The sequence below is a fragment of the Onychostoma macrolepis genome, chromosome 23 (assembly GCF_012432095.1).
Source record: "Onychostoma macrolepis isolate SWU-2019 chromosome 23, ASM1243209v1, whole genome shotgun sequence".
Taxonomy (NCBI): domain Eukaryota; kingdom Metazoa; phylum Chordata; class Actinopteri; order Cypriniformes; family Cyprinidae; genus Onychostoma; species Onychostoma macrolepis.
The window spans coordinates 19077275-19095730 of NC_081177.1; the positions used below are offsets into that span (position 1 = coordinate 19077275).

At 36.7% G+C, this 18456-nt stretch overlaps 1 protein-coding gene and 1 long non-coding RNA gene across 4 annotated transcripts in view; one reads left to right on the plus strand and one right to left on the minus strand.

Annotated features, from left to right (window-relative positions):
• Nucleotides 1–29: 29 nt before the first annotated feature.
• prim1 (DNA primase subunit 1) lies at nucleotides 30–4576 on the minus strand. The gene is made up of 13 exons (XM_058764411.1): nucleotides 4438–4576; nucleotides 4072–4229; nucleotides 3330–3436; nucleotides 3182–3255; nucleotides 2945–3081; nucleotides 2759–2817; nucleotides 2565–2674; nucleotides 2234–2325; nucleotides 2007–2139; nucleotides 1325–1394; nucleotides 1073–1179; nucleotides 858–956; nucleotides 30–405 (listed from the first exon to the last, which is right to left on the minus strand). Exons 1-13 carry the CDS (start codon nucleotides 4544–4546, stop codon nucleotides 386–388), a joined length of 1275 nt encoding a protein of 424 aa, XP_058620394.1. The 5' UTR covers nucleotides 4547–4576; the 3' UTR covers nucleotides 30–385.
• A 303-nt stretch (nucleotides 4577–4879) lies between these two features.
• The window catches only part of LOC131532607 (uncharacterized), a 63890-nt gene continuing 50313 nt past the window's right edge, over nucleotides 4880–18456 (plus strand). For all 3 annotated transcript variants that reach the window (XR_009268929.1, XR_009268928.1, XR_009268927.1), the window contains exons 1-2: nucleotides 4880–5018; nucleotides 5694–5837. This is a non-coding gene — a long non-coding RNA (uncharacterized LOC131532607). The remainder of the gene's footprint in view (nucleotides 5019–5693; nucleotides 5838–18456) is intronic.

Consider the following 18456-nt stretch of genomic DNA (forward strand, 5'->3'; position numbering starts at 1 on the left):
CACATTTTCATTCAGACTAAATACAGATGTCACAACAACCACTTTTTTTTTATTTGTTTCCCCCTTTTAACCAGACAACAAATATAACAGATTATTTTATTTAGCTGGTAGAAAAAAGAAAAAAAAAAAAGTTTGATTTACAAAACACAGAATGTGAGGGAAAACCTATTTCCATTAGAAACGTAAAGAAACACAGTATCACATGGAAACGAATGACATTATTTCATACATAATTTGACTGATCATCCAATGGAATGTTTCAGAGCAAAACTGTTGTGGTTCTTTGTATGTGAAAGTGTCTGTATCTACAGAAGCAGACAGTCAGCAGATAAACATGTAAATGCATTCTGATAAACTGCTGTTTTATAGTCCCAGCTCTTCTGTCTTAGAAGTCCTTCTGAAGATCTGCAAAAAACAAAAATCAATCACATTCAAATAATCAATGATATAATCTGCACAGTCACAACAACTAGAACCACCATCATCAGTTTAAGGATGCCGACACTTAAGCCAATCCTTATTTTTTATTATATAATGGCCAATATTAAGATTATTAACTATTTTGTCTAACTGAATAAAAATAAAACACTAAAACATAAAATCAAATCATATTTACTAAAGATTGCATTTTAACAGTGCTAAATTAGTGTTTTTTTTAAGACAAACTTTGTTGTCATTTAATGCTCAAATTTAAATGTAAAAATAGAGGATATTAGCATGCAGAATTAAATACGCAATATTAACCAATATTAATATTGTCATGCATCCCTAATTCATTTGTAATGTAAAAGTTGAAATCAAGTGTATGTGAAAGACATGAAAGTCAGAGAAAAACAGAGAAATGTTTTCCATCTCACCACTCTTCTTCAGCATCTCTCCTTTCCGAGATCGAGCCATTGCCTCCAAAAACCGATCAAAGACCTTCACATACTTGGCCAAGCTGGTCCGCTTATAGTCTACAAATAACCAAAAGCATGTTTAGCACACAGTACCTGCCCACAGAACTGAGGTTGACTCCTGAACAATACCAACATGTATAAACCGATTAACCGAACAGTTAATATTTGCTCACCTCTGATTCTGCGTCGTTCTCCAGCTTCTTGTTCATTCTCCTTGTCCTTCATGTCATCTTCCTCCGCCTCATCTGCTCTGGGTCTCTCCAGCTCCTCACAGATAAGACTACAGAGAGACAAGCGAGTCTAGCATATCTAACTAAGCTCCTCAAGTATTTTTTAGAAACCACAGAATATATAAAAGCACTCGTCACATTATATGGAACAACCTGACAAAGATGTATTATGGCACTGATGTATTCAGCATTTACCTGATTGTAGGGACCTCAAAAGGATCAAACGTGTTCAGTTCTTTCAGATCTATCGGCACTGAGATTCGACCTAAAGAAAATGTTGAATACAAAAAGATGTTTAAAATCTAATTGAAACGGCATTTGCAACCCATTGTACCTGAAACATAAAGCACAGATGAAACTTGCACCATAAGACTAGCAATGCACTATTGTTAAAAAAAAAAAAATTGTTTTAATACATTCCCTTATGATCACAATGGCTGCATTTGATTAAAAATATTGGTAAAAATGGTTAAATATTATAACAACTATTTAAAACGGCTGTTTTGTATTTTCATATTTTTAACATGTAATTTATTCCTGTGCAAAGCTGAATTTTCAGCATCATTACGCCAGTCTTCATTCTAATACACTGATTTGCTGCTAAATAAACATTTATTATCAATGTTAAAACCAATTGTGCTTCTTAATATTTTTCTGGAAATAGTGATACTTTTTTTTTTTTTTTCAAAAATAACTAATTTTAAGAGCAGTTTTTGAATTAGTAAAGAAATTTATGTTACAAAAGATTACTTTTTTTTTTTAAATTATTTATATATATATATATATATATATATATAAAAAGAAAACTTCCTTACCCCAAATGTTTAAACAGCAGTGTATAAAGTCAGTCAGTCACTCAGGTAAAGTTAGATCTTACCTGTCTTAGGGTGTACGCTGAAGGGGCTCTTCAGTAAGTGGTTGACTCCTTTACTGACGTTGACATCCAGTCGCGGGTAACAGTACTGCAGCATGATCTCCTTATCGAAGTACTGACCCTTCTTAATAGTCGACTTGACAGATACACATGAAAAATGAAAATCATAGGAAACTGAACTACCTTCCTTGGTGAAAGATTTCATTTGTCTACAAAGCTACTGCTTTTACCTTTTTACATTCAACCAGATTGCAGAGTTTGTCCCATCGCTTCATTGGGTCCTTTACATCCTTATAAAGGACTGTCAGGTCCTTTTTGATATGTGAAGTCAGACTTAAAGAAATAACAGTCAACTGGGCTCCTCATATAAAAGGATCAGTCACACTAATCAAACACTCACATTGGATACAATGAAAAACCACTTGAAACATGAATAAGTATTTCCAATAATTTTTGATATGCTACCAAAACTGGTACAGAGAATTGTGAAATTTGACTGGTATTTGTACCGACTACTGAAATATTGGTATTGTGACAGCACTACTGGGAATGAAAGGATATCTTCAGGCAACAGAGCGAGCACTTTGTCTACACTCTCCTTACTGCCCAATATGTCCTGGTCCACAATGGCATATTGTTGGAAATAGTGCTCCACCACAGACAGAGAATGACTAAAAGAAAAACACAGACTACGGTTACATCATTGACGTGTACATGTTATATGCCTAAGGACGCAAGTCATTATTTCCCCTTACTTGATGAAAGGATGGATTGGATCTGACAACACAACTTTTCTCGCAGTCTCCTCACCACCCTAAATAAACATGCACAGGACACACGATTAATCAATTAAATCACAGCTTTTAGGTAATATAGTTGAACATGATCAACAAATCCACAATGCAATTTCTGGAATGATCAATTATCTGATATGTGAAGACCTTGACTAAACTGAGATACTCTGCTACGGCAGACCGCGCCGCCACTGAGAGCTTCCTAGCAGCATCATCACAAACCCAACAATGCACCCCTCTCCGGCCCGAGTACACCCATAGGAGATGATGGAATCCAAAGTCCTCTGAACCACACAAGAAGCACAAGTTTGTTAAATGTGTTGAATATTTGTTATGATGTTACTCAAAACTGTAAAAGTTCTGTTGATAAAAAGTTATGCTTACCCCGAAGTGCCCGGTCCAGAATACGAATAGCGATGGTCATTAGAGTCCAGCACTTTGAGCAGATATCAGCAGCACTGAAGAACAAAAAGTATATAAATAACTGCATTTAACACAAAAGATGAAAGAAGCAGAAAAGGCATCTGTATACCTGCAGCAACGTCTGACATCATCATAGTCTGTCATGTCAATGTCAAACACCAGCTCCTTCTCCAGGGCCTGGAAGGTTCCAGACTTCACCGTGTTATGCTGACTGGGCTGTCAATCATAGAAGCAAAGAAATTATGATCTTTTCATTTTATTTTTTTCCCCACAAGAAATATGAAGCAAGTACTAGTAGTTATTTTTTTTTTTTGCCATGTCAGCATCTAAGGCTATCTTAGCAATAATACAAGAGCTACAGAAACAAAATAAAAACCAAACAAAATAAAAAAAAAAAAAAAAAAAAAACAGCAGTTTGATAAAAATTCTAAAATCTTTTCTGATAAAATCCTACTAAAGTCCCTGAGTGAGCACACTTCATTAAAAAAAGTTAAGCAGATTAAAGAGCAAAAAATTTGCAACTATATATATATTTTTTGAAGCATAGCAAATATTTCATAGCAACAAAGACTTATATATACTATAATATTCTCTATGTAGCTACAGAACTATAAACCACAGCACAATTTTATTTGTATATTTTCACCCACTGTATTTTATTTTAAATCCTGTGTGACAAACAAATTTTTAGAAGTATGAATATTCCATCAAGTCTTTCAAATAATATGCACAGGCATATGAATAATAACAACAATATAATAGAATGATCAAAATACTGCTTAAAATATGCTGTTTTAGGGCATGCAATATAATAAAATATAACCTAATATAATATAGATGAGTTATATTACCCTGTGGCTGTAGACTGCTCCAATATCAATCTTGTAGGGAACCATTTTCTGAATCTCTTTGTCCAGCTCATTCTGAGTGGTGAAGGACTGATATCTTACATAAATGTCATCTTTTAGGGTGAAGGAAAACTCACGGTTCTGGAAGTAGTTTTTAGACACTGCAAGAGGCATAATTAGAAATATTGATTCTGGTAGCGTTGAGGTAGAGGCATAAATGTTGCTGAATGTTAAAATACGCACACAAAAGACATAAAACGACTTTGCATTTTAAATAAAAGAACTATAGAAAGGTAGCAGTTTGAAGACCAGTCAATCGCTCGTTGTGGGATCACAGACCGCAAGTTAGTGGCTAAGAGATTTACTTACCACCGCCATAACTTAACCAGCGATAGTACTGTGAAAACGGGAAGAGTCTGCGGTAATAAATCGGCAACAAGTCAGGCAAACAAGCTGGATCATAATCTGAAGTTGACATACTTAAATTGTACAGTGTTTATTCTCAATGACAGCTGACCCTACAAACAGCGCGGGAAAATATACGTAAATAGGAAATGACGTACTTGGTTCTTGTTCGTTGGTCTCGCGCCCGGGTAACGTGACTGTTTTCTGCTTGCTCTGCTGCCACCTCAAGGCTCGGAAGAGAGTGGGTTATGATTATGTTGAAGCGTGATTAAAAATGGAGAGTCCACACACCTGTTTAGGTGTTTCGCCGTTAGGCCCGAGGCACTGAAAAGAGGCTCCTTCAATCCCGAGGCGCTACATCAGGCAGAAGATGGAGGATGAAGGTTGATTTAAATCATGCGAACTCGTACTGGTTAACAGTTTTGCCCCAATTAAGTTTCTGAAAAGCACTTAAATTAACAGTTACCAAGAAGACAACTGTCAATAGAAGAGTTTGAGAAATATGAGACGTAGCCTAATTTGTGAAGGAAACAGAGAAAAATCAGGTAAATATGAGAATATGTATACCTTTTATTTTCTCATTTTAAGAAAAGACCTCATTATTGTCAAATTATGCAAGAAAGATAAATATAAGGGTATTTGAACTGCGTAATTAGTCTTAGCAAAACAAAGGAGTTGGACCTGTAAATATATTTATGTAAATACCTCATTTTCCAACTGCAATGCTATTAAACACAAAAGGTAGATTTATTTATTTAAAAAATACACTGCTGAATGTACCGCTGAACATTGTTAGCAGACAAAATAAATAAAATACTAATAGTGCGAATTGTGTGCTTAAAGGGATAGTTTACATAAAAATGAAAATTCTGTCATCTTTTGAAGTAAATATGTTCATTGTATTTTATGATGCCTTTATGACCTTTTTTGGATCTTCTAAGTTTTGGTTACCTGGACTTTCAGTGGAGGGATAGAAACCTTTCAGGTTTAATTAAAATATCTTAATTTGTGTGTCACATATTAACCAGAGTCTTATGAGATTGGAATGACATTTTTGGGTGAACTATATACTTTTAAGATGTTTTATTTTTGTAAATGTCAGAGGAAAGGCCATTAAAGTATTATTTTTTTATGTACTGAAATAATTGGCTCATACAGGTTTCAGCATAAAACCATCAAACACTGAAATATTTTTTTTCTGAACTACTTTTCTCTTTCAGATTCTCTGTCTCACCACAGGAGGGCAGGAATCGCTTGAGTACTGGAGAGACTGCGACACTGTCATACTGACTGCATGCATATTGATAATTCTACAGCTAACACTGGATCCGATCTGCTCAGTCCACAGTCACCACAGTAAACAGGTGAAGGTATATAAATGTTTGAATATGATGCCTGTGTCTATGTAAAGATGTGTGGGTATGATGTTGCCTGGCCCATCACCAGGAATATTATCCCAGGCCTTTGTCCGGTGCCAGTGAATGAAAGGCCCCACCAAGGCATCCTGTGATGAGGGGGGAACTTGTCCCAGGCCTCATGTACCAAAACAGAAACTAGAATGCATGCTTTTTGGAATGTGTGTTTTTTGATAAAGGGTTTCGTTGCTGTAAGCCTCTCGCTAACTCTCTAAAGAAATCTCATATTTTATGTGAGTAACTGAAGGTAAATCGTAATGGAGTGCAGCTCACAGGAACTCTTGTACAAGTAAGAGCTCTCACAGAGAGAGAGCGTCTGAGAGCACTTGTGTCTGAGTGTACTAGTCTCATTTACACCTCTCACTGTCTTTCTTTTATTTAGTGTTGAATTCAGTGCGTTCACGTTCAGCAAGGCCTAGTTATTCCTTATACATGTTAGAGGATTTTACTTCCGTCAGCAAGTCTCTATTAATTACTAGCAGCTTCCTGAGTGGCTCAGCAGAGACGTTCTCATGTAGCAACTGGTCAAAGCTATTTTAGGCATAATATCCTTCCCTGAAGAAGTGCTTTTCCTGTCATCCTTCATAGATCCTTTTTCAGCACTTTGAATAAATGTCTTCCTGTTCTTGAAGATATGCATTCCTCTAATAGCAGAACATGTTGTCATACTATAAGGGGTAAGCTGTCATAATGCAACCTATCATTAAATGGAAAAGCTTTTCATCAAAATTATAACGGTAAAGCAATTATGAAACACAGATGACAATATGCACAGTACCATTGAAAATGTGGGTTAGTAAGATTATTATTTGAAATAAATGAATACATTTATTAGGCAAGGACACATTAAATTGATCAAAAGTGACAGTGAGGACTCCTACAAAAAGTTACAGAAGATTTTTGTTTCAAATAAAGGCTTTTATCTTTCTATTTATCATAGAATCCTGAAAAAATATATCACAGTTTCCACACACAATTTAATCAGCACAATTGTTTTTAATAGATCAATAATAATAAATGATTCTTGAGCAGCAAATTAGCATATTAGAATGATTTCTTAAGGATCATGACTGGAGTAATGATGCTTAAAATTCAGCTTTGCATCACAGGAATCAATTACATTTGTAAAAATATTAAAATAGAAAGTTATTTTAAATTGAAGTAATATTCCACAATATTACTATTTTTTTTTATTTTATAATTTTTTTTTACTCTATTTTGATCATTGCATAGTGAGCACATTTGAACGGTAGTGTAAAACAATTAATTCATATTTTAAAATTTACAATTTATAAAACTGATATATAATAAAACAGCTTGCCCTGATCTGACGTTTATTAATAAGAAGGAAAAAAGAAAAAAACACATGCTTGTCCTGAGAGCACAGGTTCAGGTTTCAGTTCAAATCTACCTTGATTTTATGGTTGGCTTTCACCTAAGTACATGCTAATGTGGTTAAATTATGTTCACTGATTATAAGATATATTGATTTTGGAAGTTTGGAGGACAGAATTCGCAAAAATGGTTTTAACTTAAGAAAGTTTGGAGTGCAGTGATTGAAACCCACATAAAAATTACTGCTAGAAAAAACACATTTGAATAATTCGATTTTTGACTCAAAACCTCATAATTACTGAGATGTAGTGCTTGTGACAACTTCTCATATGACAGCTAGCTCCTACGTTACTGAAACTGTAGCTTGCTAACCTTTTTTTAGTGTTTGTTTGGCACAGAGTCTCTGTGATAAGGTAAATAAAAAGAGGTTGGCGGTGCAAGTTCTGCACCACCTTGTTTACTTGATCAGCCTTGACAGAAATAGACTGTAATGTTTGTCTTATAACAATGGCTGTTGTTGCGGGGCAGGATGAGGGGCTGGTAGAAAAGCAGAGAGGGGAGAGAGGCTTATCTGGGCGACAGGGTGAAGCATGTCAGGGCTTCAACTACGGAACTCCACCGACACGCGAGTCTCTATTGTTCAGTTCACATCCTCCTCCTCCTCCACCTGCGGTGGTGTTCTCCATGTGTGGGTGGAAGTGACTTTTCCCTCAGTGGAAAATCTCAAAGCCGGGCTTCCCTTTATTCTGAGGAAGAAAGAGAACTTCCTTCAAAACAGGTGCAGACTGTTGATGGGGGGTTTGTGCTGGTGAGACAGACTCTGACACACTTATGATCTAAGGAGGATGCCTGCCGTTTGAGTTACAGGTAACATCAGTTACTAATGGAATCTCACCCAGCAACAGCTATCTAGGAGTATTATGAACATTAATACGCAGTCTTGATTGTCATTTGTGTTCATTCAAATCAAATGAATTTCAAATGGGGTCATTGCACGGAAAGGGTTGCGTGGAGACGGTTGCGATTACTGATAAACGCAGGGCACAGGTGTTAATTAAAATGTACTGCTTTAGTTGGCCTGATAAGCGCCTGTTTGCCGCTTTCATCTTCACGCTGAGAATGTATGAGTGTTCAAAAGAGAGCTGAATCTGTTAAATATTTCATTTTGCACAATTTTTCTCTTTCAGGCCGTTGAAAAGTAAATCTGTGTGCACACACGCACCTACACACAGACACTCTTGCACTAAGACTTTGCTGCTGTTGCTATGACTACATGCTTTCTGCGGTAAATGTGTTGTGTGACACTGTAAAGTCAAAGAGAATACTCATGTTTTCATATCTACTCTTGTTTTTCTTTCTCTCTCACATACTTGCTCCTCTCAGGCACGCTCAAGGTTGTGGGTAATTTTGATTATGGCTTTGTATGACCTTGAGACTCTTACAGAGCGGCCTACAATACCGATCTTTCTGGATATGTGTGTTGTAAACTGTTTACACATAACTGGCAGTAATGCACTAAATTGTTACTTAATGTTAATTGTGGAACTCCACAGGGATCAATCCTTGGGCCGGTATTGTTCACCCTGTACATGTTACCTCTGGCTTCCATTCTTAACAAATATAAAGTATCCTTACATCTGTATTTTGATGATACTCGGATCTATTTTCCTTTAAAGCATAGGCTAATTATTCAAATTGACTTACAGCCATTGTTGGCCTGTTTAGAAGAACTTAAGCTTTGTCGCTCAAGTAATTTTTAAAATTTAAACGAAAATAAAACCGAAATAATTATTTTCGGCCATAAGGAAAATTGTGTGCTAGAAATCTGGGCGTTCTGTTTGATCATAACTTAAAATTTGACAAACAGATCAGTGCTGTTGTAAAATCATGCTTTTTTTTTTTTTCATCTCTGTCAGCTTTCTGAAGTGAAACCTTTCTTATCACAGAGTAACTTTCAAACGGTGGTCCATGCTTTTGTAACAACTCGTTTAGACTATTGTAATTCACTTTATTACGGTGTTTCTCAGACTACCCTCTCTCTTCTACAGCTAGTGCAAAATGCAGCTGCTAGACTACTCTCTGGCACCCGCAAGTATGAGCCAGTAACCCCCATTATCTGCACTGCACTGGTTACCTATCAAATATAGAATTGATTTTAAAATTCTGTTATTTGTTTATAAAGCCCTCAATAATTTGGCCCCTCAGTACCTGACTGACCTGCTTCATCCGTACACCTCTTCTACAACATTGAGATCCAGTGATCTCCGTCTACTCATCATGCCTAGATCTAGACTTAAAAAAAAAACGCAGGTCCGAAACTCTGGAACAGTCTACCTCTTTATATTAGATTAGCCCCCTCTATTTCTGCTTTTAAGTCTGCTCTGAAGACATATCTATTCTTTCTAGTTTTTAATACCCCTTGATCATTGGTTTAATTGTTTTGTTATTGTTGTGTTTTAAATTTGATAGCTTTATTCATCTTATTTCTGAATTTTTATTCTATTTTGTATAGCACTTTGGTCAACTTCGGTTGTTTTTTAAATTTGCTTTCCAAATAAATATTGAATTGTATTGTATTGAATATTTAGAATTTTGCTTTAATCTATGCCTTGAGTTTTCAACCTTTGGATCCCCTGGTGGATAATAATGTTAATTTTAATGTATTTACACACTTTGTTTTGATGCCAAGGTTTAGAGTTGGGAATCGTAAGAAATTTTCCAGTTCTGGTTCTGATTTCATTTAATAAAATATTATGGAAAAATAATTTAATTGTACTAAATACATTTAATAGGGGAGAGATGTATAATATAATATAATAGTTTTTAAAATATTAATATTTGAAAATACGATAAACGTCTAAATTTAAAAATTTTTATAATAATTATTAAATTAATTTTATTATATTTGGAATATTACATTACTACATTTAGTGTTGTAAATCGTAAGAAATTTCCCAGTTCTGGTTCCGATTCCATTTAATAATAAAACATTATGGAAAAGTAATTTTCAATCATTTTAAATACAAACCCGATTCCAAAAAAGTTGGGACACTACAAATTGTGAATAAAAAAGGAATGCAATAATTTACAAATCTCATAAACTTATATTTTATTCACAATAGAATATAGATAACATATCAAATGTTGAAAGTGAGACATTTTGAAATGTCATGCCAAATATTGGCTCATTTTGGATTTCATGAGAGCTACACATTACAAAAAAGTTGGGACAGGTAGCAATAAGAGGCCGGAAAAGTTAAATGTACCTATAAGGAACAGCTGGAGGACCAATTTGCAACTTATTAGGTCAATTGGCAACATGATTGGGTATAAAAAGAGCCTCTCAGAGTGGCAGTGTCTCTCAGAAGTCAAGATGGGAACAGGATCACCAATTCCCCCAATGCTGCGGCGAAAAATAGTGGAGCAATATCAGAAAGGAGTTTCTCAGAGAAAAATTGCAAAGAGTTTGAAGTTATCATCATCTACAGTGCATAATATCATCCAAAGATTCAGAGAATCTGGAACAATCTCTGTGCATAAGGGTCAAGGCCGAAAAACCATACTGGATGCCGTGATCTTTGGGCCCTTAGACGGCACTGCATCACATACAGGAATGCTACTGTAATGGAAATCACAACATGGGCTCAGGAATACTTCCAGAAAACATTGTCGGTGAACACAATCCACCGTGCCATTCGCCGTTGCCGGCTAAACCTCTATAGGTCAAAAAAGAAGCCATATCTAAACATGATCCAGAAGCGCAGGCGTTTTCTCTGGGCCAAGGCTCATTTAAAATGGATTGTGGCAAAGTGGAAAACTGTTCTGTGGTCAGACGAATCAAAATTTGAAGTTCTTTTTGGAAAACTGCGACGCCATGTCATCCGGACTAAAGAGGACAAGGACAACCCAAGTTGTTATCAGCGCTCAGTTCAGAAGCCTGCATCTCTGATGGTATGGGGTTGCATGAGTGCGTGTGACATGGGCAGCTTACACATCTGGAAAGGCACCATCAATGCTGAAAGGTATATCCAAGTTCTAGAACAACATATGCTCCCAACCAGACGTCGTCTCTTTCAGGGAAGACCTTGCATTTTCCAACATGACAATGCCAGACCACATACTGCATCAATTGTAACATCATGGCTACGTAGAAGAAGGATCTGGGTACTGAAATGGCCAGCCTGCAGTCCAGATCTTTCACCCATAGAAAACATTTGGCGCATCATAAAGAGGAAGATGCGACAAAGAAGACCTAAGACAGTTGAGCAACTAGAAGCCTGTATTAGACAAGAATGGGACAACATTCCTATTCCTAAACTTGAGCAACTTGTCTCCTCAGTCCCCAGATGTTTGCAGACTGTTATGAAAAGAAGAGGGGATGCCACACAGTGGTAAACATGGCCTTGTCCCAACTTTTTTGAGATGTGTTGATGCCATGAAATTTAAAATCAACTTATTTTTCCCTTAAAATTATACAGTTTCTCAGTTTAAACATTTGATATGTCATCTATGTTGTATTCTGAATAAAATATTGAAATTTGAAACTTCCACATCATTGCATTCTGTTTTTATTCACAATTTGTACAGTGTCCCAACTTTTTTGGAATCGGGTTTGTAATTTAATTGTACTTAAATATATTTAATATTAGAAAGACAACTAACTCTAAAGTTACTTACTTTAATATAATGTAAATATAATATTATATTTGAAAATATATAATAAAATAAATACATTTTATTATATTTAGAAATGACATTTAAAGCAACTTCGGAAAGCAAGATCCCCACCCTCCCTGCATAGTCACTCTGCAAAGCCACGCCTCCTCCAAAACACAAACGCGCTCAGGCAGACCATGAGACTAACCTGCGACATGATGAGAGACCGCGTTGGTGGAAGATTGAATGCAGTGCTGTCAGATTACCTCGCGTCTCATTCACCACTGAGTAAACATTACAGTACAAAGCGCTTAATGTTACAATAATAGTGCCTTTCATTCACACTCAAATGCACTGATGACGTATCACGTCTGTGCAAACAGGGTGCACAGAGGTATGCAAATTCCACAGATGATATAAATACATTTACACCATTTACCTTAATGAGTGCTATCGACATGTGAAGAGACTTTCAACCAGCATAATGTTTTTGAACCAAATCACCTACCCTGCCTTTAAAAATATTAATAATATTCCATAATATTGTATTTTTGGATTTCTATGTATTTTTATATATATTAATTGAGTTTTTCAAGCAGTAATCGGCAGACCCCCTGCAATCTCACCTCGGACCCCCTGTTGTAGACCATTGCTTTAGTCTGCGTAAGTCTGGAGCTGGTCCAAATTCTCTCAAATTTCTAACTTTGAAGTCTTTAGTGCTCATGCTGATAGTGATAAGCCATGGCAGCAGTTTTCTCAAAATATATCTTTAATCATCAGTTCATTGTCTGGCATATTGTTGGTTGCTGTGATACTTGATTGATAACATATTATACACTTGGAATTGCAATCAGGCTTCATTGTTGTATATTATTGTTTGTTTCCTGTTTTAACAGGAAAAGATTGTATCAAGACCCACTTTTTCTTTTTTTTGCATGTAAGAAACAAGGGTTACACTTTATTTTAATGTGTCCTTATTACAGTGTAATTATACATTTAAGTACTGAGTAATATTAATTTACTTTATGGTTAGGATTAGGGTTTGTCTTAGGGTTACTTGTAAGTAATTATGCATAATTAAATGTTATTATAATAGTAAGTACATGCAATATGTGTAACAAGGACACCTTAAAATAAAGTGTTACCGAAATAAGTTACCAATATCTGCATGATATTGCAGCATATACAAGCATTTGGGGAAGTTGCCCCACCCTGCTGTGATTGTGGGCGCTACTGCATGTGTAATGCACCCTGACCTAATTAGTTATTTACAGTTTCACACCCAGCTGGATTCCATATGTGAAAATGTGTCCTTAAGAGACTTAAATCTGTTTACTACCATATCCAGATTAACACATTCAGCGTATGTTATTTTCTTAAAATAGCTTTTGCAGACCTTATTTTATAAGATTAGTTAACTTGTACGTTTAACTTGTACAACATTGTGTTTACACAGGCACAGGTCAATCCAAAGTCAAGCACCTGAGCTCAAACATGGGACATCCGTCCAGTTTGTAGCCTTTAAAAATAGGTCGTTTTTTTTTTTCAGATTGTTTTACACTAAAACATTGTTTTTCAACTTACATTTTCAGCTGTAACCAGCAAAAACCCTGTGCTACTTTAAACTCCAGACGTGTATGGCCATCCTTACACAACCCACACCTTCTTTCTTCTCTATGGCCCAGAGACCCAGATGCCATAAAACCACGGTTGGCTAATTAAAAGGCCAAATATGCTCATCCATTATCAGCATACCTCAGGGGTTCACACTGTACATATGTGTTTGAGTGAGTGATAGTGGGGGGTTGGGTGTACCCCATGGGTTTTAGGGCAGCCTTAGGGACCCCGTTGGCAAGAAAAAGCCCATGGCAGTGTGAGAGGTATGCTCATATGAGGGCACATGTGTGCGGTTGTTTTGTACTGTTGCCAACGCAGCAGAAATCAGCTGAACAAGAGTCTTGCAACACTAGTATTAATATCATCAAATGTTGTTGTAAATATGATTTTATTTCTTTGGCAGATCACAAAAGTAGATGGTCCAATGTGGTTTTGGACCCCATTTACTTTCATTGTATGGAGAACAGTTGAGACATTCTTGAAATTATGATTGATCTTTCTTTATTTTTTTGAGAGAGAGAGAGTTTTCCAAACTGTATTTTATTTTATTTTTGAAATGTTAACTTTAAATTTGAGGGTACTTCTATTGTAAATATGTAGCATCAAATGGGTTTGACTTTGAATCCCTTTATCAAGTGAGCATTGAATGATGACAAAGGTAATTGAAATGTGAAAATTAGCAATAAAATATTCAAAATAATCTGATATTTACTTAGTATTGCCTGATACTGATACATGAAAAGATCTGAAAACCAATATGCTGCATGGATCATGCATCTCTAAAAAGGACGTGTAATATAAATCAGAAATGTATGATGATGAGAGTTGAGAGGTTTCACATTGTTTATGCTAATATCTGAATAAATTTAATATGCTGATTATGTACATTCATTTCTCCCGAGGCCACAAGGCCAGCTTGTTCTTGTGTGTGTGTGTGTGTGTGTGTGTGTGTGTGTGTGTGACATGCTTTCTGCTCCAGTGAACAGACGGTCAACAAGGACTGATTCAACAAGGGTTGACTGAGCTTGTTGCATTGAAACGGCACAGAAAATCCGTTTTGAACCTTAAAACAACATTCCTCTGATAATGTGAATAACACAAGCAGAAATGGTGCATAAGAAAGAGTAGACACCACATTTGAAGGTCTGAACTCGCATACTGAACACATACGTGTTTTCTCCTGTCATTATGATCCCACATTGTTTCAGCAGTTCTAGACAATCTATGGTTTGCGCTGGAGTCACGGTGGCTGATTTGATGGCTGCGTGTGTGTGTGTGCATGGCAGACTGCAGCTCGTCAGTAATTGGAGAGAATAAGTCTCCCCCCATCATTTCATTCCCCCCTTTACTGATTTCTCCCCAGTTTCTCTCACTAGGTTTCTGTCTGTTGGATGTGAGGCATTGGTAATGAGCCAGCATTCTGTCATTCCCTTGCTTGACACCCCCAGAGCCTTAGAGAGGAGAGAGGGACTGGGGCTGTTTGGGTGGAGAGGACTTCAAGCAGCTGGATACTGGAGCTCTTTCTCTAAGCATTCCCTCTCTGATGCTGGATTTATAACAGACTCTGCTGTTTTATCCTGGTTATATATTTTCTTTTTCCTAGAAATTTCCTTTGAAAGCCATGCTTCACGCTGTGACTGGTCAAGGTCGTCTTGATCTAATGCATTAAATGAAAGAGCTGATCATGGTGTGGTATACAAGCACTCTTTGTCTATTAATATGCTATAGCGTGGACATGTTCACTACCATTTAAAGGTACCAGACAAAAGAACTGACTGAAGAACATGTAAGTGCTTTTGAACTGGTTTTGCTTTAGAGCAAAGAATTTCATAGAGATTTTTTTTTTTTGTGTGCCCAATTATCGTAGCGTTTAAAGGTATAGTTCACCCAAAAATGAAAATTACTCCACGACTGACTTACCCTCAAGTCATCCTAGGTGTATATGATTTCTTCTTTCAGACAAATACAATCAGAGTTATATTAAAAAATGTCCTGGCTCTTCCAATCTTTATAATGGCAGTGAATGGCGGTCGAGATTTTGAAGCACAAAAAAGTGCATCCATCCATCATAAAGTGCTCCAAATGACTCTGGGGGGTTTAATAAAGGCCTTCTGAAGCGAAGCGGAAGTGCAGAGGAGAGAGGAAAACAAACCACCTATCATGAATTAGAAGTACAAAATTAAAATTTGTAAAGAGAAATTCGATATAAGCCAAGAGGAGACTGGTTTTCCTTTGCTGTAAACAAAACTTGATTCTTTAGAGACTAGCGTATTCTCACCAGATCTTATGCTACGCCTACGTCATCCACTGGAACACCACTCTCTTGAGAACATGTGTACAACAGTCAGCGGAAGCTCCGCTAAAGTTTTGGGGTGTACTCCCACTAGGCACGGTTGCCTTGAACCGAGCCCGAGCGTGATTATACCCCCTCCCCATTCCCCCGCTGGCCACTTGCACTAAACTTTCCGGGCCGGAGCATGCTTACGTCATGTACGAGATAACAGAGAAACCCACTTTTGCTAATATTCTGCAGAATAATTAATAATAATTCATTTATAATTTATGCCGTGCATTGATTTTCACTTGGATGTATCAGAGAATTAAGGAGGCAGCCGACGTTAACGAAAAAATTTGCAGCTTTACTCGCAAACTACATTTCCTGTTCATCAATAAGGTGAGAACCAGAGCCATTATAAACCTAAATATACGTGATTGAATTAAATTAATTGAAAAGTGTAGTGCAGTGTAGTAGTAGTAATAGAATTTGTTTGCGGTCGTAATGATGACAGTAGCGTGCACAAAATAGTATCTGTTCCGTGCTCCGGCGCGGTTAGCGGTCACACTGCATGGTAACCGTGCTCTGGCCCACCTCTTCCAACCGAGCCAGGGACAGCTAAACGAACCTCGCCCGAGCATGGCATGGAGCGATCACACTAGTCAAAAGAACCGCGCTTTTGGGGGTCAAACATGCTCGGGCACGGTTCAATACGCCTAGTGAGTACACCCTTAAAGTTTTAAATATGAATATTTTTCTTACACAAAAGCATCACTTCACTTCAGAAGGCCTTTATTAACCCCCAGAGCCGTGTGGATTACTTTTTATGATGGATGGATGCACTTTTTGGGCTTTAAAATCTCGACCCCCATTTACTGCCATTATAAGGCTTAGAGGAGCCAGGACATTTTTTAATGTAACTCCGATTGTATTTATCTGAAAGAAGTCAGTCATATACACCTAGAATGGCTTGAAGGTGAGTAAATCATGGGCTAATTTTCATTTTTGGGTGAACTATCCCTTTAATGATTGTTTGAAGCTGATTGCCTATTTGTTTTTGTTGTCTGAACTATACCTCATTATATGGTTACTTGCAATTGATTTTTTTTTCCAGAGTAGAACTATAACTCAATTGTTTGTCTACCACAATTGAGAACCACTAATGTAGAATAATATGGAGGTTTGTGAACAGATGGATAGTGTAGGGACTTGCAAAGATCAGTGACAGAGTTTGCCCTATTGGTATGTCATACAATTGAGAAAGCCTGTTTGATGTGCAAGCTTTAGAAGCTGGATATAGACAAAGACTATAGAATACCCGAGACTTGTCACTCGTATAGTTTTGAATGAGGAAAAATGCAACGCTCAATATGGCCGCTCAATCGCAGGAAGCCCCGCCTTCTGAATGAAAGAGCCAATCACTAATCGGTGAAGTCAGCGCGTCACTGCAGCTGCTGTTAGAAGTCCCGGTTGCTATAGAAACAGTCAGCGTTCAGAGACGTGCGCTGAGGACTGCGCATGCGCACTAGCTGATCTAGCCTGAAAAATAAGCTTTTTATAACGCTATGTGAGCAAAAGAAACATTTATGATACAGTTGTCAGATTTCTTTGGTGATTTCAAATATGAAATTTAATCGTAAGCTTAGTGAACAGTTTTGGAGAATTTGATGTTTCCCCATTCAAAGAGATAGGAGCTGCACTTGCATGCCCGAGAGGCGTTTCAAAGATGGCCGCCGAGTGACTAGATTCATAAAGAAAATTGATGGATCGAAATAGTGTTGTCACGGTACCAAAATTTCAGTATTCGGTACCGATACCAGTCAAAATCCACGGTTCTCGGTACCAATTTCGTTACCACATGCTAATTAAAAAACACACACTATTTTTAATAAAGTCAAACAAAAATAAAAATGTACAAAAATCAATGCCATTCTTTATACTTTATTTAAATTGTGTTTCAAGTTTTTCCGCAAGTAATAAAAGTATGAAAAACATTAAACAAGTTTCACCCAAATTTAATTTGTCTTTTAATTAATTAAATTTAAACACATTGTATTGTTTTGGTAAATAAAGGGGATTTACTATTAAAATTAAACTATGGAAGAAATATTGTGACTTCTTTAAAAAGATAAAAAATAAATTAAAAAAAATTATATGTAAAATTATATTTCTGGCACAATGTCTTTAAGATGAACTTTTATTTTGACGGGTTGCCGTGAATACCTTTACATTTCTGTGTAGCTATATGATATGACGCTGGTTTTACTCAATGAAACGGTAAAATGCTCGCGAGGGGACTCTCAGAGCAGTTCTGTAGATGTTGTTTATGTATTTATGTCCTCATTGAGACGGCAGATGATGAATCACCGCGAGCATCAGGCACGCTTCAGTGTATGTAGTAAAAAAAAAGAAAAAACCGCGCGTCTCTGCCATTCATTCACTCACACAGAGACTCGCAGAACATGCGGGATTCATATTTGAATCGACTTTTGCAGCTTAATATTTACAGATACTAGTCCACGTCGCGATTTGATTTAAGTGCAATGACCTACTTTTGATTAATTCATCCAAACTTTGACAAACTCCGTGACATTCCGTGCTAAACTGTAAATTCCGTTTTTATAACTGGATTCCGAGATTCCGTCCGCGTTTTCTGCATCGCGGAAATCATCGGGCCATACGCGT

Excerpts from the sequence above, each read along its gene's own strand:
- prim1 (XM_058764411.1), bottom strand. The coding sequence starts at position 4,546 with ATGTCAACTTCAGATTATGATCCAGCTTGTTTGCCTGACTTGTTGCCG. Across the intron at positions 3,437-4,071 it reads GAGCAGTCTACAGCCACAGG|CCCAGTCAGCATAACACGGT; the intron begins GTAATATAACTC and ends TATGATTGACAG. Across the intron at positions 2,140-2,233 it reads ATCTGGTTGAATGTAAAAAG|TCGACTATTAAGAAGGGTCA; the intron begins GTAAAAGCAGTA and ends GTATCTGTCAAG.